The following is a 23,004-nucleotide window of genomic DNA, read 5'->3' as shown; positions in this document are numbered from 1 at the left end:
GCGTTAAAATTTTGTTACTACCCGTCAGGATGGCTCGTGCTGTTCCTAATCCTTTCCACTTAAGAATGGCAGAACTAATTTACGAGTTAAAAATCCACAAAATTAATTCCACAGGCAATGTCAGAGATGACACTAGCCTGTTGAAACGGTCTCTTAATTTGCCAATAACCATAACCGAGTTAACTACGGACGAGTTGCGCGAGTCTTTGGCCTGGTTAAAGATAGGTTAACTGAATCTAACGCCATCTTGTGACCTTTTGTGCTTCTGAGCCCTCGCATGTCCAATTAGCGCAGGTTAAGGCGCACTTACTACATTACCTGGACAGAATTAGGGATTTGTTGTCTCTCGAATTGCCGAAAGTCGAGCGGCAGGAATGTCAAGCCTTACTAGTAGAGTTTTCGAGAATTTTCGACAGAATCAGTGTTTTGCTTGAAGGGAATAAGTTGAATAACACAGATTCTGAAGTTCAAGTGTCTATCCCATCTGACAGGTGTGAAAGTGTTGACTCTGATGCTGCATCTATTGCTGCTCAAGTGTGCACTCTGACATCTAGTGCTCATGTTATTCAGGAGTCTGAGTTGACTAATGCTCCCCTGGGATCTTCTGTTTCGTTGTCTGGAGCTAGGACACCTGTAAGTGATTCAAATGAACTATCTTCTTTGCATGTCGGTACCTCTACCAATTTTCCTGTGGTAACTGGTAATTCTGTTGTGGCTCAGTGTCTGCCCTCTATTGTTACTCAGCCGGGTTCTGATGCAATGGTGCAAAACCATCTCCCTGTCTTAGCGCCACCGGTATCAAGTGCTTTTAGGTTGCATAACCCCTAGAAAAGCGGTTAATGTCCCGATGGTCTCTCAAATTAGCGAGAACTTTTCACAAATGAGATTGTCTGCGCCTGTAACGTTGCAGGCTAACAATAGTCCTAACCTAACCTTCTATAATCCATCCATTTCACAAGAGCATCCGAATCAAAGGTACGATGCCTCAGTAACCCCTCTGGACCATTCTAAGCCTTCCCAGGCACCTCCTACACCTGTTTTTCCCCAGATTTTCTCTAACCTGCCTCACCCGGTGACTACTGGTGTTTAAGGGAGTCTCTGAATTTTCAGCTAACTCCGTTGATGAGGTTATTTCCTTCCTTCGGTTCCTAATTGAGTTCAAGGATCAGGCAATAGTGTATAATCTCAGTAACGACCTCTCATTTCAAATTCTATACCCGCACGTGTCCGGAGCTCTTTCTGAGCATATCATGAGGGCCATTTCCGAAAGATGGTTTGTAGATCAATTTCATGCACATGTGCTTGAATTTTTCATTCCTGCTCGTGCCTTGTCTGCATTAGGGCAGAAGCACTATTTCAGAGTACAACATCTCAACGAGTCATTATCTGAATATGTTCAAGATATTAAGCTCCAGGCTAGGATTTTCCGGCTCTGCTATTTGCAGGTCCAGGTGGTTGCCAACATAATTGAAGCTCTCGCCCCGAACTACAGATCATATCTGGCTCTTTCCCCGCGACCAGCAACGTTCGCCCAGTTGGAAGCCGTTATGGTTTCTGCTGAAGGCGTTCGATATGCCGACCAATTACGCCTTGCATTAGCCCCACCTCCTATGAGCATGCCCTCCCCTCAGGATTCTAAAACCACCCCTTCACCTGACTCCAACTCGTGTATTCTGCGTTCATGTTTCAATTGTGGCTCCTCTGCTAGTCTCAAGCAGGACTGTCCTAAGGTTGGGGCATTAGGCAATGTAAAACCTACCATGGGTAGATGCTCTTCCACCAATACTTCTTGCCGTAACTGTGGGTCAACTAGGCACTTCTCTAGGCAGTGCCCACGTAACACTTCAGGCTCTGGATCCCCGGGCAATAGTAGTTCTAGTTGACTAACCACCAGTTCTGATGGTAAACCCCAAAGCATGGCTTCTTTTTTGTCAAACATGACTGTACCTTCGAGGACGATTTACTTAATTCTGAGGCTAATGATTGCTACCAGTCTGACTCTGGTGCTCATTTCTTGCAACCTTGTAGGATTTCGCTCTCCTAATCTGCCTTGTCACGTTAACGCTATTCCTGAAGATTCTGACGAACCCAAAGCTTTTGATTTTAATCATTTACCCGAGGAGCAAGCCAATCAACTTACGACACTCTGCGATAAGTTCCCTGATGTCTTTACCAACAGGTTAGGTGTTACCAATGTCTTAGAATAAAAACTGAAGTCATGGATAACATACCTGTCCGTTCTCTGTATAAGCTGTCACCACCCAAAATGAAAGCCCTTAAGGCTATTATTGAACAAATGCTCGCTGACGGAATGATATGCTCTTCTAAGTCAGCCTATTCTTCTCCCAAGCTTCCGGTCCCTAAGCCGCAAGGTGGTTATCGTCCGGTAGTTTACTATCGGATGTTGAACCGTAAGGTGGTCCTCCAATCTGTTCCCCTTCCTGATTTGCACTCTTATTTATCTTGGTTTGCTAATGCAAAAATTTTTACCACCTTTGATTTAAATCAGGCCTCTTGCCGAAGAATCCAAGCATCTCACAGCCTTTGCAACCGATTGGAACCTATATGAATTTGAGCGTGTCCCATTTGGACTGGCGACTGGAGCTACTGTCCTTACTCGGTTACTGGATTATAATGTATCTGACATTAAGTTCAAGTTCGTCTATAATTACCTTGACGATTTGGTGATCTTTAGTGAAACCTTCGAGGAACACCTTGTCCATCTCAACGAAGTGCTTGAAAGACTACGTCAAGCAGGACTAACCCTCAAGGCCACCAAGGTTTCTTTCGCACAACCCCAGATATCCTTAGGCCATGTTGTGTCGGGGAGGGGTGTCTCGATCAGTTTCGTACTGCCGCCATATAGAATTTCCCACTCCAAAGGACGTCAAGGCTGTAGCCAGATTCATTGGCATGGTTAATTTTTTTCATAAATTCATTCCCAATTTTGCTGAACGGGCAGCCCCATTAAATGCCTTGAGAAGAAAGGATGCCAAATTTGTGTGGGATGATGCCCAACGTGAAGCCTTCATGGACTTGAAATACGCCTTATGTAACACTCCTGTACTGGCTATGCCCGACTTTTCTAAATGCTTCATCCTTCAGACTGACGCCTCTTCCTCAGGCATATCCGGTGTTTTTCTTCAGGAATTTCAAGAAGGGCGTCGTCCTATTTCTTATGCTTCTCGTGCCCTGAATCATGCTGAGCGAAATTATTCCATTTATGATTTGGAAGCCTTAGCGGTTGTCTTCTCGTTAGAACGCTTCAGAATGTACCTGGAACATCTTCCTTTCAATCTGGAAACTGATAATCAGGCGTTGAGTTGGGTACTGGCCAAGACGCGAAGAACCGGTCGTCTAGCGCGTTGGGCAGTGCGCATCTCATCCTTCCAATTTGAAACCTGTCATATTCGTGGCACAGAAAACGTTGTGGCTGATGGCCTCAGTAGGATGTTCTATCCAGGGAGCTCTGACCTTCAATCAGAACCTGCAGACCCCTCTCCTGAATAAGTATCAACCTTCATGAATACAGTTCTAACAGACTCTCCCTTCCTTTTCAAGGATATAACCAAACATCAGGACGATGCTGAGTTAAAAGCTATTATCGACAGGATGAAATCTGGTGAGCATGTTAAGCCTAACATCCTTAAGAATGGTGTCTTGTGTTGTCCGGCTCGCGGTCGCAGAGATTCCATAATTGTAGTCCCAACTAACCTGATCCCGGCTCTCTTCAAATATTTTCATGAATCCCCAATGGGCAGTCATCCGGTCATTTTCAAAACGAGAGCTAAAATTCGTAAGTACTTCATTTGGAAATCCATGGATAGAGAGATCCGTACCCTTGTCAAATCCTGTAAGACTTGTAACATCAGTAAACCTGCCCCAAATACTCGTCTAGGTCTCTTGTCTTCCGAACAAGCTTCTCGTCCAATGGAGAGATTATTCATAGACTACATCGGCCCCTTCCCGAGATCTCGGAATGGTCATCGTTTCATACTCGTGTGTGTTGACGCCTTTTCGCGTTTTACGTGGCTGTTCCCCACTCGTATGGCTAATGCCAACACCACCATCTCGTGCTTCAAACAGATATGTGCTTCATTTGGACCCTGTCAATTTCTGGTAAGTGATAACGCAAGAGCCTTTACTTCTGTCCAGTTCCGGAATTTCTGTTTTGACCTATCCATTGCTCATGTAACCACTACCCCGTATTACCCGAGGCCAAATTATGCTGAGAGAGTGAATCGTAACCTGCGATCTGCCCTCATCGCTTATCACTCCACTGACCACTCCAAGTGGGATTCTTCACTAAATTGGTTGTCGTTTGCATTTAACACCGCCGTCCATGAAAGCCACAAGCAAGCCCCTGCTTCATTAATGTTGGCTTTTACTCCAAATTCTCCACTATCTAATCTGGTCAAGTAATGATTTTCTGCCTGACAATGCCAGCCCAGAAAAGATCCGAGCTAATTGGCACCGTGCACAAAAGAACTTAAAGGTTTATTACGTTAAGGGCCAGCGTAATTACAACCACCGTCGAAGGCCACACGATCTGTCTGTGGGTGACCAAGTGTTTATTACAACGCACCCCGTCAGTAGTGCTGCAGACCTTGTTATCAGATTTCGAGGTCCCTGCACCATCTTAAAGTTCCTTACCCTGACGACATTATTGGTGAGCGATCCAGAAAGGAAAAGGATCAGCAAAGTCCACCTCTCCCAGGTGAAGGTACCTTAAGTCGTGTAGGGAGGGGTAAACATCATTGTTGGTGACCATGTAGATTTAGTTGTAAGGTAATAAGTTTGTGTGTAAGGTAGTTATAAGTATATTGTAGGTAAATACTTTAGGTATCGTCTAGCACTTAGTGTAATGTTTTTAGTATAATAATTTAGGTAGGTTTTAGTTTATGGTCACTGCTTGGAATTTATTCACCTAACTTTCAGGTTTAGGGTAACTCCTGTAGTTTCCTTTCACCCCCACCGTAAACTTGTCAAATGAATGAATTGCAGACAGTGCTTACCATGGGGATAGGTGCCCTAATATCCCTGGTGTGTGAGGGGGGCCCCTACTGCATACTCACTGAGCCATCCATTGAGCGACTCTATGCAAGATCTTAGAGCCCAGCAGCATAGTTTTGCCTCAAGTATTCGCCCGTCTGCTGCAGTTTGGTTTATGTTACAGTGGCTGCAGTGACCAACTTCTTCTGATGGCAACCTAAAGTGCCAAGTTGGGAGGCACACTGTGTGACTTGGGCGCTACCATCCGGCACCACAATCTTGTGACGAATGTCCTAATGGAGGCAGTCTGACTGGACGGTGTCTCACCCATCTGCTTATTTGGTGCAAGATACCACTGGACTACAACTTACCGAGCTACCTGGTTTGGACTGAAATTGAATGGAGGCTGGCGGCAAACGGCCGTGTCGGCAGCCACACCGTCAGCAACAACCTGTGGCCTAGCGGTGCAAACTCAATCCTGTGACAGGTGTGAAAAAGTGGCGCAAGATACTTAGTCCATAACTTGACTAAGAAGGAGCCTTTGAATGCTGTCTTACAAGAAAGCGAAAAGGTTCTGCATTACAGACTTTTGGGTAGAAGGAATGAGTGTACATCCTTTCTGTCGACAGAGCTGAAATCAAATAAATATTAAAGTCGAAGCAATTTTACAACGCATTTTTAGTATGATTATCCACGTAGGAATTTAAGTGGTATTTATTGGCAAATCGTAAACTCCAGGCTACTGAAAGGACCTTTGGCGTAGTGACAGTTTGCTTTTATGTTCAACTTAAAGAAAATCATGGTTGTTAGTGAAGTGACTCATGTATCTTTACTAGTCTATACTACTGTGAGACATTTCCAGAAGTGATCGCCTTTCCCCCGGTAATATTATGTTAATGGTCGAGCATGGCTCGACTTTCGGGGGGAGGAAGATGACTCAGGTGTAGAATATATGGAAGTGGAAAGTGTTTGTAGGAGATTTTATTTGTAAATCTTTTTAAGTAGTACTTACTGTATGATTTGGAGTGTTGTGCTAGAATATTTCATTTGTATTCCATTCAGCTACCTAGCCTGTACAGTGTAAGAAATATTGTTCTACAGAGGTTGGTTGTAACTAGTAGATTATTCTATATTTACTGGAACAGTCCAGAAAGTTTGTGATGCAAATTTTTGAACAGGGTGTGTTGGATTTTGTTAGTTATGCATTCTAGAAATATGTTCTTACCTTTCTGGGAATAGAAGACTCGTGATCGTATATATTCGAGAAATTTAAACACCGCGACTGAAGAAAGTATTGTGATTGGTCAATCTGGGCAAGCTCCTGTGTTCTGATTGGCTATTCCAAGGCCAGGTTTCCCTTTAAAAGGGGCTAGGCAGCATTTCGTGGGGATCTGAAGTCTCTGAGCCGTCTTGGTCTTGGCCTGCCGTAGCTTTGACGTCTTGAACGTCTCCTCGGTACCAGAATGGGTTGCCTTAGGGTGTAATAATTATAATTTCGTGTGGCTATTTCTAGCCAAGTGCAGCCCTTGTAAGGCAGACCCTCCGATGAGGGTGGGCAGCATCTGCCATGTGTAGGTAACTGCGTGTTATTCTGGTGGAGGATAGTGTTATGTGTGAGTTGCAGGGACGTTGGGGACAACACAAACAGCCAGCCCCCGGGCCTTTGGAATTAACCAATGAAGATTAAAAAATCCCCAACCCGGCCGGGAATCGAACCCGGGACTCTCTGAACCGAAAGCCAGTCCGCTGATCATTCAGCCAACGAGTCGGAAGCTGTCTTAGGGTAAGCCCTGTTGTTTTCAGTCCAGTTTTAAGTTGCATTTTGTTTTTGTTGGTGTAGCACAGCAGATTGCTCTAATCGCCACTATTTGTTGCTCTAAAGTTTCAAAGGTTAGTTTAACTTCACTATAATATTTTGTAATAGGGTATTGTGTTTGCTCTTACCTTCAAGATTGTATTGCCAATTTGGTTTGTAATTTGATGCATCGTATTTGCTTGATTCTTTGAAATTATCGGAAGCGCTTCTCAAGGAGTTTCTAAACTGTGTCTCTCTAAGAACATGTATCTGTATTTTACAAACGCTGTATTGGTATTTTACGCATTGACTGAAACTGTTCATAATTTATTTGTTTTTGTAAAGTCCATTTTGTAAATAATATTTTGAAAATCAAAGATCACTGTTGATTTTTCGTAAACCGCAACCTAGACTTATCCATGCCCCTGGTAGGTTCCCAGTACCATCCCACGTCCCTTGTTTGTTATCGTCTCCTGCTGTTTTCGCCACAGTTCTTTACATGATTATGGTGTGTATAGTGTTTAGGTACCTTGTAATTAGATTTACTTTCCTCCCTGTAACTGTGTTTGTGTAACCGCTGAAGTGCCGGTTACAATCATTGAAACCAGAGTGAGGGATATACTAAAGCCTATCTTAGAAGAGGAACCACATGACTTTAAGGCTGGAAGAAGCACAACAGATCTGATATTTGCTTTGAGGATGTTGCAGAGAAACACTGCCAAGGTCGTGAAGCTTATGAAGTTATCATCCGTGTAAGTCTAAGGCAGCATACTGCATATTTAAAGAGAAGAATTAATTTGTTATATGAATGAGACTTGAACAAGCATCCTCTACAAGCTATACTTGCCATCTAACCAGCATCTTCACTTTGAATATTATTAATAGACTCTCGTTTCAATAAAGGTGCCTGACCACACCTGGAATCTCTTGTCACTTAGCATGTTGTTGACAACCTGAACGATGGTTCTGCAGGGTATGACTTTGAGAAGCTTGTAGATCATGCCTTCTCTCCAGACAGTATCGAAGGCAGCAGTGAGATTGACAAACGCACCACAGATGTTTTAACACAATGCGGACCGGTCCTGAGAAAACTCGTGTTTGCCTTGCCGAGCTGATTTGATGTTTGTTGTTTAAAGGGCCTAACATTGAGGTCATCGGCCCCTAATGGTACGAAATGAGACAAAATGATATGACAACTTAAAAGTCCAAAATCCTCCACTAACCAGAATTAAAAACGTGAGGACGAAGAATGAATGGATACATATAAATTTAAAACGATCAGTGGATCCGACCCACAGTGCCTCACATGCACAGAAGATGGCACAAAACAATAGTATTACTGACCAAGGGAGTGCTTCTATAGCACGACGCTGAATCGATTATGCTTACAGTTGAAACGGGTCCAAAATCCAGGTCATCAGCCCCTCATAATGGTATTTATCGCTAGGAAAGTAGAACAATGATTTGTGTAATGTTGCGGTACTAATCAAAAGTAGTGGAGACTCGCGGTATTCCACATATTATGGTACTATTCACAGGTAGTGTAATGCGTACATGTAACACTGACCTATGGTGTTTCGCACATTGCGGCGCTATTTGCAGGGGATGCAAACCTATGGCATTCCTCACATAAGTGCACTAACCACAGGGACTCGTACTATCGCGTGAAATTTCTCACATAGTGGGAACTGAGCATGGGTAAGGCAGAACCATGGTGTCGGTCATATAGGGGTACGAATCACAGGTACTGTAGGACCCAATCCTGATTCACACACTGTCGCTACTAATCACAAACCTATTGCATAATGGTACTACGTGCAAGTAAATGCAACCCATGGTGTTCCCTACGTGACGGTACTAATTGCAAGTAGTTTCATGGCTCTTATTGGATCATCCCTTGGCCGCCCCTTTTAGTCGCCTCTTACGACAGGCAGGGGATACCGTGGGTGAATTCCGCGTCTGCCTCCCCCACCCACAGGGGGAGCGTGTATGGTCCGTGAGAGGTATTTTATTTCCCTCAAGTCCGCCGGCAAGCCGTTAAGACCCCCTATCCGCCACCTGGGATGCGCCACGTGGGAGTATCACCTCTCCCCCTGCTACGCCAGCGTAGCACGTTCATGGTCCTGGCCGAGTGTTGAGGACCGGCCCCGAGTTATCTCGTGCTAGCACCAGACTGAAGTTTAGTGTATCTTTTGAGATATACCCAAACTATTTGGAGGTCAAGGGTGATAGAACTCTGTTATGTATGATTCTACACAATCGATAGTCGCATTTCTTTTCGATTATTCTTCATATCATAGCTATTCTTTGCATTTCCTGACAACATGTTTACAAAGTTTGAAGAGCCGTGCAGAGTGCAAGATGGCGGCGCCCACAGATCGCACGTGTTTAGACAGGGATGAAATTATTCGTAAATTGTGTGCTGATGCAGGCTCCGAATGTCCAAGTGATGCTGAATATTTAGAGTTCGATGATGAAATATCTTCTAATGGAAATGTTTCAAGTGATGACGAGGATATAGCCTTATCCTCAAGATGTGGAAATTACGTGATGCAAAACGAGTCTGATAATTGTGTTACAGGTGTAAATATTCAAAATATTGTAAATAATGCAGTGTTTTCTGACAACTGGGTTATGGACAACAGTGAACCTAAGCTAGAAGATTTTGAAGGTGATCCTGGTATAAAGGTAATGGCCTAATGAATCTGCAAACATAGGACAAGTAGCAGGACTTATGTTTGGTGAGGATTTCTTTCAATATGTAGCTGAGCAGACAAACTTATACTATGAGTAGAATTCATATTCTCATAACGTATCCCCTAAAACACTAAAGTGGACAAATGTCACTAGCAGGGAAATTAACAAAATTTTTTGCTTTGTGTATAGTGATGGGGCAAGTGAAGAAATCCTGCTTGAAGGGTTACTGGTCAACCAATCCCCTAATAGAAACCCCATATTTCCAAAAACTAGGAGCCGAAATAGATGTCAACAAATACATACCTACCTGCATTATAACGATAATAGACAACAGATGTGAGCAATAGAATACAGAAAGTTCAGCCTCTGTTAGATTACTTTTTACCCAAGTTTCAGTCTGTTTACAAACCGAAGCAGCAGGTGTCATTAGATGAAGGGATTTCATGGCGTGGGCAGTTGAAGTTCAGGACATATAATCCGGGGAAATTAGTAAAATATGATATTTTAGTTTGAATGGTGTGCATGAGTGAAACAGGATACATCTGTAACTTAGAGATTTATACAGGGGAAGGGAAAAAACTTGCGCAGACAATATTATCTGTCATGAAGCCTTATCTTGGTATGTGTGACACCACATTTATCAAGATAACTACTATAATAGTGTTACTATTGCCGAAAATCTCCTCCAGCATAAAACACGGGTTTGTGGAACCATTAGAGAGAATCGTGGTTTGCCATGTGAGCTGAAAGACAATTCTAGGCTTCTACAAAAGGAGGAAATGACTTTTATGCTCAAAGGTCAAGTTTTGCTTGTAGTTTGGAAGGATAAGTGAGTTGTTAGAATGATAACTACGATTCATGATGCATCTATGCGGTCAACATGCAAGCTAGATAGGAAGACAGGGAACATTATAATCTAACCCATTTTCATCCTTTTTTATAACCGATTTATGAAGGGAGTAGATCAAGCAGACCAATACCTGGCATATTTTACCCATCTTCGTAAGACAGTAAAATGGAATAAGAGGGTAGCATTTTATTTAGTGAACTGTGCTTTATTCAATGCTTTTAGGCTGTTCTGTTCCCTAAAACCTCCAAGAAAATTGAGGTACAAGCAGTTTCTGATGGGAGTTGCTAGGGAATGGTTGGCTGAAAGTGTAGCTCCCATGGATCCCCAAACTTTCTCGCCTTCTGGCTCTATAAAGAGAGCCCCCAATCAGGACCCCCCCAAGCAGACTATCTGGACTAATAAGGGAGCATATCCTTGAGAAAATTCCAGCAACTGTGGCGAAGAAAAACCAAACTAGAGTGTGTTGTGTGTGTTCGAGCAAGGGTAAGCACAGTGAAACAAGATACATGTGCAAACCATGTTCTGTGCCCCTCCACAAAGGTACCTGCTATTCGGATTACCACACCAGAAAAGAGTACTAGGACTATTCAGGAAGGCCTCCAGAAAAGTTCACAGCAGTCCTTCAAAGGTTAGTGAAGTTCTGACAGTTTATTGGAATGCATGCACTCCAGTTTGGAGGTAGTTAGAAAGTGGCAGAGAACAGGGCTGTGCATGGGGTGAAGGGCACCTGGTCTGCAATGTGTTAAGCTTCATTTGGAATCCTGCCTCAATATATGATGTGAGTGATAGTACTTGAACGCAACAGCTGCAACTTGGTCTAAAACCTGCCTGATCTGCAGGAATGTGTGCCAAGATTGTGGAGTTAATTCTTTTAAAGATAAGCCTCTCAAACAGTTTGAAGCAGAAGCTAAGAAGAGCTATTGGTCTATAATTCAGATCTATTGGCAAGTTTTCCAGGTTCCACAATAGATATTATCTTCGCCTTCTTGAATTCTGGTGGAATTTCTCCAGTGCCTGAAATATCTGTAAAGAACCCTGCCAACCATCTCTTGGCATTCTTACCCATGTGTAAGAGGAATTCTGAGTGAACTCCGTCAAAACCAGGAGCTTTACCGGACTTCATGTCTTTGAGCGAGGCATCTATTTCATCAGATGTGAAGGCGCGAGAGTAGTCTGATGTGCGAGGCGTTGTTAATTTCAGAGCTCGAAGCTGCCATCTGATGTACCTGATGTGTCTTATCTGCTGGAACTCGAGATGTTGCAACGATGTAAGATCCTATTTGATCAGGCGTCACCGTAGGCTGGTTTTTAACAACTGGTGCACTTTCTCCAAGTTTTCTAAGGAGGTTCCATGCCTTTCTTCTGGAGTGAGTGAAGTCCATATTTCCTACACTTTCCACCCATCTGTTCCTTCGGTTAACATCCAAACTTGTCAGGAATTTGTCAGCAACATGTAAGTCTCCACTTTGTTGGAAGACATTGTAAAGTGCCTCGCTCTCTACACTCCAAACAGGGATGTATTCTTTCCTATACCCTCTCGGCATGCTTTTCTTGGCTGCTGATATTACTGCACCTAAAGTAGTTTGTAGTTTTGGTGATTCGGTTGGACCAGCAAACAGACTTATCCAGCTCAGCAGAGAAGGTATTCTAATTAGCTTTTCGAAAATTCCACCGGACATGTGGTGTCGATCTTACAATTGGGATTAAGATGCCAATTTCTACTAGTACTGGTCGATGCTGACTGAGGGAAGTTCTCAATCACTTTTAGTGTAATGTATTATTAAAATTACAGTTCTAATGTTCTCATAGTAATGCTTCCAAATTTATAATGTGAACACAACGCACCATGGAACCAAAAAGTTATGATGTACGTAGCACCACATAGATCTAATGTTGCCATATATGCTTATATCCTTGAGTTGAAATAAAATCATGCATGCTTGCAAATGAGTTTAAAAATATCACTTTCAAGCAATTCAGTGCCGCGATTGGATTATCTAGTGCCATGGAGTTCAATGTCATTGAAAGTAACCATATTGACTAGATTTGAAAATAATAAGTTGATGTGTTGCTTGTTGTTAGTAAAACAGCACGGATCCAATGATGATCCGATCTGATCTCTGCACTAAGCCTGCTAGGAATGTCTGAAGTTCTTAATTTCTAAAAAATGAGGGGGTCAAATTAGTAAGTGTTTAAAACCTTTAAAGTAAAAAGAAGCAAAAAGCAAACCAGTGAGACCTACAAGTATGAATGTGCTGGTGTATCGTGGGTCACTTTCCAGTCAGACCGGCAGTGAATGAAGGCACTTGTGAGGCTAAGCAGACCGACCGCAACAAGCGGGAAAGGGAGAAGCTTGGTGTGCTATGTGGAGGAAGAAAGGTTGTCGACTCTCATTTTTTAGAAATTCAAAAGAAAAGGTGTGCGATGTGGAGGAAGAAAGGTTGTCGACTCTCATTTTTTAGAAATTCAAAAGAACTGAAAGGAGTTTCCCTGGTAAAACTGAATTTAAAGTATCAAGACTTTTTAGCTCATGCAATGTATTTAGGAGTTTCGGTAAGATTATAACTGTACCAGGAGGTACACCTCTACGCCGCACGTTTAAATCTTGTGCCAATAAAACCTCCTCTACAGGAAAAAACTCTGAACTTAAAACTGGACTAACTTATAAATGGCGCCACTAAAAATTTTTGTTCTGGTGAAGTTTCCTGAACTGTGTACATTTCTACTTGTTTTGTTTCCCGTTTGGCAAGAAGTGTGAACATTCTCTCATAGAGGTCTCTGCTAAAGAACTATGATCATGCACCCTGGTGTGAAGTGAAGGAACGTTTTGAAGAAATTTTGTACACATAAGTTTTTTCTTTACTAAATTTCGTTCATTCGTTTGTGGGTTGGCAATGTTTCTCTTTTCTTTCCGCCAGTTTTAAATTTAACCAATCCCGAATTTCTGTAATTAATTTCCCACCAATCATGTATTTCTTCTTCAATTTGGAGTGTACCTTCAAGATTTACCAATAAAGTAAGAGGGTGTGGCTTGATTATTCATGAAAGGTCTTGAACTTTCCCCGAGGGTTTATAAACTGCTGATTTTCACGTCTTGTGGCCACTTGATTAACATCTAACCTAGTGTATGGACGTGTAGCAGGAGGCGGGAGGTGCCTCTTTCATCAGGCATCAGGTCTTCAGTAAGATAATGGCCGCTTAACATCTTTATTTCTTGCTAGCTCAGCAGTTTAACCCGCGGGAAAGGTCCGAATCCTTTACAATGTAACCTATCTTTCCAACATGTAATTTTCTGCCGTTTGATGTAAAAACTTCATAAAATCTGTAACTGTAATTCGGGGATAGAGAGTGATTTACCCTCTCGAGCTCCCCTTCATATTGGTTTGAGGTGACAACGTTTTGATAACTGATTTTCTTCCTTTCCATTATGTCTTAAATTATTCTTGTACGAGTCACCTCCATAGGTTGGGATTAGCCCCTGTTTCATCGGCCTTGTGCCTGTTAGGTTTTAAGAAGCTACATAGAGGAGTGCAAGTATCCGCCTCCTTCCTTTTGTTTGGGCCATTTATTTAACGGTTATTTCTTTTACTTGAAGGCCCTGTAGGTTGGGTACGATATACCCCTGTTTCAATTTGTAAGCTGGGCCATGGAAGGCCAGAAATTGTAAGACATTTTTGATGTTGCCTTGACTAGGCTTGGAAAACTGAGAGCGGGTCTGCTCTATTCTAGTATTGTAAAAGTGCCTCTAGGAGGCTTGACTTTGTAATTCATGGAGCTAGTGCTTCATGTATTGAGGGGTGTTCTCCCCTTGCATAATATGGTGATCTTTGTAGAAATAAGGTTGAAGCTCAGGAATTGTTAAGTGAGGACTTTAAGCACAAGTTCTGTTTACACCAACTATCTTGTCTTAACTAGATTTGACTTTTGCTACTAGTACCTGTGATTTTGTTACTTGTTGAAAATTTTACAAAAAAATATAACCTTTGTTAAAATTTTAAATTAACTTTGACTTTGTAGTTAGACCCATTCATCCCAGCACCTTCTTTCACCTCTGCTGATCCACAAACCACGGTAACAATAACTATGCATATTTAATTATTGTGATGTTTAGCCAAATTGCTGATGGTTTTAATTCATTCAAGGATTTTCTGTGTTCCCATATAGTACAGGATTTTTTCCAGGGTCCCTCCAAAAATGGAGATTCCACTGTACATATGTTGTCCAAATTAAGTCTAGCATATCAAATGACATTACCTTGAGAGCTTGAAGCATTCGAGTTCTCCAATTCCTCTTTAGTGTCCATATCCATTGGAGCTTCTCCTCCTTCAAACTCAGATCCCTCTTTCTTCTTGTCAGGTGGAAGAGCAACAGGCCTCTCCCCAAGTGAAGGTGGAGGAGGAGCTGGAGGAATGTGGTCTGAAGGATGAGTCTCCTTCATCTGGATCCATTGTTGAGCTAGTGCAGCCCAATCCACTGAGGGAATAAAATAATAGTTGCAAAATCATAGATAGATTCAAAACAATTAGTATGACCTTCCAAAGAAAAACTTGCATAAAAATAAAATATAATAGAAAGTGTGTGTCAGATATTCTTCAATGTATCTCTTGCTCTACACAACATATTTTTCCCCTCTATAAATTATCCTCCATTCATTACAAAAAATATATTACATTAAAATGCAATTACAATCCATGGTCATTACAATATAGCCTTTCATTATTTATCCTGCTGCAGCCTTTGTATGTTCTCTCAACACAGTATCACAGCTCTATTGATCAGTTAATTTAATAACTACACTGCCAAAAAAAAAAAAAAAAAAAAAAAAAAAAAAAAAAAAAAAAAAAAAAAAAAAAAAAAAAGCATGTGTAATATAAATTATTGTAATCACAATTTGGTGTCCACAAATGATATTATCCATGATATATCATATAATCCTTAATACCACCCACCACCAAATAAAACCTGCACACCTGAATTTCTAATGAGAAAATTTGGAAATAAATAAATCACATGTTTACTTACTAATTTTTTATTTTCTGCAAAGTGTCACAAAATTGCTAATTTTTACAAGTAATAAAAAGACTAAAAATACCACAATGATAAATAAAACTAATTCAATGTACAAAACAGTCATGATCAACCATATTTCAGTCGATACACCATTAACCCAGTTCATGCCTTTCAGTCACGTATTTATAAAGCCATTATTCAATTTTAGGAAACAGTGCACTCTGGCCTCGGAAAGCTCTACAATCACTGTTACTTTTTAATAACATTTCTTTCTTCTTCCTCCAAACACAAATGTGATTCATCAATATCATATTTTCTTCCAGAGGCACGATTTCCAATAGTTTCAGCTTCTGTTACAACTTTTAAGTTTCTCACTCAGAGTAAATGACCACAAATGCTTTCTTTTTTAAATTCATCACTCATTACGACTGATGCTTCTTCACTAAGAACACAAAGTATTATTCTACTGCCACACCATGTGGTTCCAGTAATGTAGAAGTGAGGTACGGAAAGAGATTTCGGGCACTGCCAAGTTGCACGACATGAAATCGCTGTTGCTGCAACTTCAGAACAATGTATTATGAAACCATGATACGAAAGGCTTAAATATGACCCACACCCGAATATATATAAATATGTACAATAATGCAAAGAAATGAATATGTAAAAAATTCCATTCACCGCTGGAAGCATTTAAACTGCATTGTTGTTGACAGTCGACAATATTAACGAGAGCTTGACAATAACTTTTTCGGTGGTGTTTTGATATTCGGTTCGGATGTTGGAATGATAGAAAAATACTGTTTTACGATACCTAAAGTAGTAGAGAGGAATAGATCCTTCCTCGACGCTTGGCAGGGACCATCCTGCCCGCCCCCAAAAATTATAGTAGAAGTCCGTTATAGAGAGAATTCATAATGGCAAAAAATGTACTCGCTATAACGGATTGTCGTTATATCCAATTTTTCGTACAAGTCAGGAAAAACACCATACACTATATAAGGCGTCTAGTATCAAAACCGGCCAAGTCGCAAAATTTACGAAAATGAGTTAAGGTTATAAATTTGAAGTAGAAGTATAGCACTATCAGGTGAAACAAGAATATGCTTTAAAATCGTCCATGTTTTCATGTTATAGAGCACTGAATTCTCGGTCGTGCAACAGAATCAGCCAAGTCATGCAGCCAGTGAATTCAAAACCGGCCAAGTCAAGGAACGAGCGACAATCTTTATGATGCAGCATTATTGTCTGGAATCTTGTGTTGTTACATTAAGCAACAATGTGATAATATCAGTAGGCAAAATCGTTCCTTGTAATGTATATTCTTTGAAGTCATAATATTTTGTTTTTTGTTCGTTTGCAACACTGATTTACGTATTCGCGGGCTTCTTACCGTCATTGGCGCTAAAGCAGTCCTATTTCCGGTGTGCTCGTATTTTGTCATTATTGTGTGCTGTAACGTAGATATTGTTCCGAGTTGTGAACTGAAAGATTTACTTTCATACCTTGTGAAATTGTACAAAATTGCAACAAAAACGGCCAAGTCAAAATTTAAATTAACAAAAAAGATGGGTTAATTATGAGTTAGATTTCTCAAAACAGTGGAACTTAAATATTAAGCCATTAAGGATATAACTGTGAAAAAAATCTTTTCTGACCATCATCGCTTTGTCTCTACAGGTTTTTCGTCCATATTGAAAAATATGCCTTGAGTGACTTGGCCGGTTTTGATACTAGACGCCTCATATAATCTGTATGAAATGGCTATCAGTTTTTTTCAAAACGTGCGTTTTCGCGGATGATATCCACACTACAACATGCTCGTTTGTTATTTTTCGAAATCCGAGTTAGCTGGGAAATTTGTAATGTCCAATAACGGACCAACTATATTGGTATAAACAACTGCTATCGACCACATTATTTACGCATTTATTACGAAAACATATTCTCCTCTTTCATTTCCATTTTCCTTTACGGAGTCGATGGATGTTACTAATTGACTCCAACATCACCTTCGAATGTCGATGAGAGAGCTCGCTAGTGGACATAGCGAGGAAACGATACCGAAGATGATCGATCGCATGCAATATAATCGCTGGGTGCATAAATGTCGGAAAAGAATTGCACATGCTTAATCGCTCGTAATAACGGATGCGTCAGTGATAGGACTCTCGATGCAACCGAAGGATGACACACCGTTCATTATAGGAATTTTGAAGAGGTAGACAAAAACTGTTGTTACGGGGTTAGACAAAAACTGTTCTTATAACGGGGTTCTCATTATATGCCGTACTCGTTATAGCGGACTTCTACTGTATTCTTACTTATACAGAAGAATTAAAACAGAGACAGGATGAAACTAAATAATTCTCTGCTATGGTCTTGTCACTAGCAGGACCTAACAAATTCAGACGCTCTTGTCCAGACCAACCTACCTTTCATCTTTGCCATTCATTTTTCGTGTTAGTATCTGTGGACAGTGCGCCGACGTTGGCAAGCCTATTCAGTACATTGTAAGCTTGTCGGAGCCGCCACTTTGTTGGATTTATAACCTACACTTTCATTTCTTCTTTGTATGAAGACCAGTAACCACTAGAAATCATGCCAAAAGAAAAAGCAAAGTATTCTATTTCACCAGTGGATATTTGGAGAACCAACTTTATATATACAGGAAAAAAGTATTTTGCAGAGTATGCAACAGTCCATATATTCCTTTCTTTCATGCATAGCCGCATGCATATTTTGGTGTTTTTAGTGCAGGAGAATCTGCCCTCTACTTATATTACATCTTTATAGAGAGAAATGGGATCATTAATTACAAGAATAGGATTCATTTAAGTAGCAAAGAATGAAAAACATTCACTTGGTGCTAACTGAGTTCACTTTCTAAAAGTAAATTCACCGTACTACGTTGTGCATATTCTTGGTGGCTGTTGTTCAGTTTTCTGTACTTGGCGGTCTTTGTGCATATTGCACTAACTTTCCACACAGTTTCGATTGTAACCTGTGGAAGAGATGACCGAGTCCAAAAGATGCTACAACAGCTGTAGCACAAACTGATGATGAGCACAGCTTCTGGTACGTTGCAAATGTCCTAAGAACATCAACAAGTATACATAGAGCAGTAATGTGTCATCGGGAACACCTCACCTTTCATACAAAAGCAGAATCTGGTCATCCAAGTTCTACAAGGGCCAGAGATGATTGATGTTTAATTCTACAGGTGCTAAGAGATTGTTAGTCAATCATGGAGGTTAGAAATACAGCTAGTGGCTTTACGTCGCACCGACACAGATAGGTCTTATGGCGACGATGGGATGGAAAAGGTCTAGGAGTGGGAAGGAAGCGGCCGTGGCCTTAATTAAGGTACAGCCCCAGCATATGCCTGGTGTGAAAATGGGAAACCACAGAAAACCATCTTCCGGGCTGCCGACAATGGGATTCGAACCCACTATCTCCTGGATGCAAGCTCACAGCCGCGCGCCTCTAACCACACGACCAACTCACCCGGTGGAGGTTAGAAATCACCAAGAGGGTGTTCGTGTAATATCAGAATTAGTGAGTGGACAGGGAGAAGATTCAGAGAGACAGCTCTAATTTCAAGAAGACCATTTATTGGCCCCAATTTGACACATCCGCATCGGGCAGCCAGGCTATGATTTCCTCAAGAACATCAGAACTGGACGTGGGAGTAATGGAGCAATGCCCTTTTCATTGAAGAATCAAAATTTAGTCTTAGATATCCGGATGGAAGACAGAGGGTGTAGAGACAACCTGGGGAGCATTATGCCCCCTGTACCTTCCGGAATCATCACTCATGACTGGCCAGCTCATAGCCCTGCCCTTAATCCCACAGAGCATGTATGGGACAAGCTTGGTCGTGCAATTTGTCAACAAGTTTTTAAAACCCTGCATGAGCTTGGGCATCTCTTTGTTCCGAATGGAACACTATCACACAAAATGACATCGCCACCTTAAGTGCCAGCATGCTGAATAGGATGAAAGTTGTCATTGATGCAAAAGGTCATAGTATGCGTTCTTCGAATGCCCTGTGTCCTGTTAAGGTAGTTCTGTGACCAGGAGTTCCATCGCAGTGACATGTAAAGAGGGCCATTCGGACAGTGAAATGGAAGGTGCCCATGGATCAATGTTCAAGACATCCATTCATTCCATGTTTTTGTTTTTAAAACTGTGTTTTAAGGTTGCTGAAGGTGAGCATTTCAAAGATTATGACAATATATTGCACTCTGAATGCAATTTGGTTCCTCAAATAAAACATTTCTCAAATAAAGTGTTATGCTTTTTTTTGCTTGGCAATGTAACTTCCAAACCTGGAGAGGTACAAAGAAAAAATGGCACTCTAAGTATTGTCTGCTCATGAATGCTTTTCCATTAGCTAACTGCCTGGTTTTGTACACCAAAAAAGTTTGGGTTTGTGCTGTAGTATCTAAACAATCTACAAAAAAACAGTAATTTAAGGATACACACTTTGATTTAACAATCCATATTAGAACATCCATCCCATTATTTCATGGGAATTATAAATTAAAGGAAAAAGGTCAAGTAAAACCCATACTATGTTGGAGAGACCCAGATAGAGCACAAAGTAATGGGAACACGGACTAGAATATGGAGGAGGAATGAAGGGAAGAGAGGGTAAAATGGAGAGGAAAAGTATTTGCCCAGCCTAGCTGTATCTGGATAAGGGGAAATAAAATACCATTTAACTTCATTCTAGTAACTAAAATGGCAACTTGATTACAGTTCCTAATGTAAAGAAGATATCTTGATTGAGCACTTTCAACAGTCTTCAGCATCTGATTCCCAGGGTACAAACACCTTGATGACTTATGTCTGATACCAACATTAGTCAGGAAACTAGTTGTGTGTAATGCGTGTAATTTGAAGTTTTTTAAAGAGAAATACAGTTTTTTTTCCTTGACAACCCTCCAGATTGTTAACCTTTACATTGTTGTACTCGCAGACCGCTACTGTGCAGCAGCCATAATATTACGAGCAAGACACATATCCAATTATAACTATGCAATACTCGCAACATCGACATCGAATAATTCAAACTCCATGGGCTTATACAGCCGTCTCTCTGCAGTAGATAAGAAGTTCTATAATGATTATTTCTTGATTCATTCATAGGACACACTGCTTTATCAGCTGTGAGGTGTCCAGTGCGCAAGGTGGCATGGAGGCCACTTCAGGGATGCAAAAGTCATGTCATTTGCCAGCAAAGAGTGCAATTTTGTCGAATCTGAGGTTATAAGAGGGTTATCCACAGTAGAATCAGAAGATGAGCCAACCAATTTTAGTGATTTTGAGGATAATGAAAGTGCAGATGTTGACCAATGAAAAGACAAAGAAGCCGTACCTATCCTCCGATGCTCCAATGGCAGGTTAATGTGTACAGTCCAATCGTGCACAATTTTGATGACACAAATACATTGTGTTATTACTCTAGGCTTGTTGCAGAATGCAACAAAGGCTTAGGATATTTTTCAGTTATATTTTTCAGTTATTACTTTAAATCGTTCTTATGTAAGAAATAGCAAATGAAACAAATAAATATTACGAGTTTGTTTTGGAGAAAATACCATGGTGTTCAAAATCACATTTGCAACAGTGGTAAAGCACTACTCCAAACACTTCCAAAGGAGACATGTATTTTGAAACATATAGGCTACCTGCATTTTTGGAATTACCAGTTTTTGACAACCCTTGATTAACCAGTCTGGACCATTTTTGATTAAGTGATTTCATACCAACATGCATAGGAATGTTTAATGCTTTCTCAATGTTTATCTTTGATTTTTAAAAATATATTACTGTAAAGTTTAGATATATCTTTACTCAAATTTGGCATCCACGAAATTATTCTATTCAGTGTAGTTATATATTTGTGTTTGAAAGTGGACAGTTAGGACCTTCTGCAATCACCAGAAATATATTTTGGGTTCTTTATTGATCTTTCATTATTATTTTTATATTAGTCTAATTGTTGGCCTTTTATGTTGGACAACCTTGAATTTACTATACATAGTGTAGCTATATTTTGTGTGAGAAAGTGATCAGCTGGGCCTTCCACAGTGTAAAAATTTAAGACAAGAAATCAAGATCCTCTCTGGTTTTCTCATGTTATTTTCGATCTTTATGTATCCATGTCAATTATTAAAAATAACTCAGCATGGGCCTTATACATGAGACACATTTATCTCACCAATGAAAAATTTAAGGGCTGATGTGGAGAATGTACATGTAAGTGAAAATTGGCAGACACCATCACAATATCTTCAATTAACGTTTCTGACCGATGTCCTTTCTAATAGTGAAGTCTAAAAAGTTGACTGATCTACTGAATTTTATTCTGTTGTGTAATCTGTGGTGGTGGGCTCTCAGCACACAAGCATGTGAACACCCAATTCTAATGCATATTCACGCATTCATGGATAATTCAAAATTGTTTCCTTTGTTTTGACCTGATTTCATCAATTGATCACAATCACAAGACAAAATTTGACTTATGTCGAAGCACCATTACACTGGCAGTTGTTGGTTTTGACTGACAATACAGGAAGTACACTGGAGGTTGTGCTACGTGCCTGAACACTCTACACATGCAGATGACGTCATGGTTTATGCTCAGAGCATCCCCATGAGCGAGGAGCACGGCGAGGTGTGTGCCCTTTCCATCTACAGCCACTTTCAAATCAGAGATAATATTAGAGCTGACTACAAGGATCCATCACCTCCCCTGTTACAGTTCCCAGAAGTTAATATTGTATTACATCGCCGGAAGATTTTGCCAACAGGTAATTCCGAACAGGTGTTCGTAATCGCGGAAAGACGTTTGCGTTACATTGTGGGTGGGGAATCGTTTCCAATGACATTAATATGAGTACCGGTAAATATGGTACCGTTATGCATTATCTTTATGCTTGCTGTCATACATAGGTGAACTTCGTGCTATAAAACCAAGAATGGTATTCGCATCTTTTAATATTCACTACAATACAACATTGTAGGAAAGTTACTGTGAATGTTACTTTTACCAAGATGAGTAGCTTCAGATAACAGTGGCCACGACTAAACTGAGGCTTACCAGATCTGCATTCGGGTGGTGGGGTTGGTTTCTAGGAGCCCCAGCATAAGGGAAAGGAATGAAAACATTTTAGTAGTAGTCATAATAATAATAATATTGTTTTGTTTTTATATCCCACTACCTACTTTTACGATTTTCGGAGATGCAAGGTCTCTGAATTTAGTCCCGCACGAGTTCTTTTACGTGTCAGTCAATCTACCAAATGAGACTGACGTATTTGAGCATCTTCATATACCACAGGACTGAGCCAGTATCAAACCTGCCAAGTTGGGGTCAGAAGGCCAGAGCTTCAACTGTCTAAGCCACTCAGCCTGGCAGTCGTAATTTTACTTTTGTTGTACACACGCTGATTAGACTCGGACTGTGAACCCTCTGAAAATTTTGTCACGAGCCGCCACTGTGTGTAATGTACATTTTAGCATGGTTTACAGGCATATTGTATGTACTTCCTTTCTGGGGTTTTTCAGTGATTGTAATGATGTTTACAGAATGTTGGAGATTTCTGAAGGCATTCCTTTGTTACATAGTTCCTGTGCATAGTGTGTTCTA

General features: G+C 40.8%; 1 protein-coding gene across 3 annotated transcripts in view; it reads right to left on the bottom strand.

Annotated features, from left to right (window-relative positions):
* LOC136857726 (arginine/serine-rich protein PNISR) overlaps positions 1-23,004 on the bottom strand; it is a 248,435-nt gene that overhangs the window by 199,154 nt on the left and 26,277 nt on the right. For all 3 annotated transcript variants that reach the window (XM_067136603.2, XM_067136602.2, XM_067136605.2), the window contains exon 3: positions 14,589-14,807. In XM_067136603.2, the coding sequence (XP_066992704.2) occupies positions 14,589-14,807 (219 nt within the window). The remainder of the gene's footprint in view (positions 1-14,588; positions 14,808-23,004) is intronic.

Source organism: Anabrus simplex, chromosome 1, assembly GCF_040414725.1.
Source record: "Anabrus simplex isolate iqAnaSimp1 chromosome 1, ASM4041472v1, whole genome shotgun sequence".
Classification (NCBI taxonomy): Eukaryota; Metazoa; Arthropoda; class Insecta; order Orthoptera; family Tettigoniidae; genus Anabrus; species Anabrus simplex.
The sequence above is the reverse complement of the archived record's forward strand: the minus strand, read 5'-3'. Positions and strand labels throughout refer to the sequence as shown.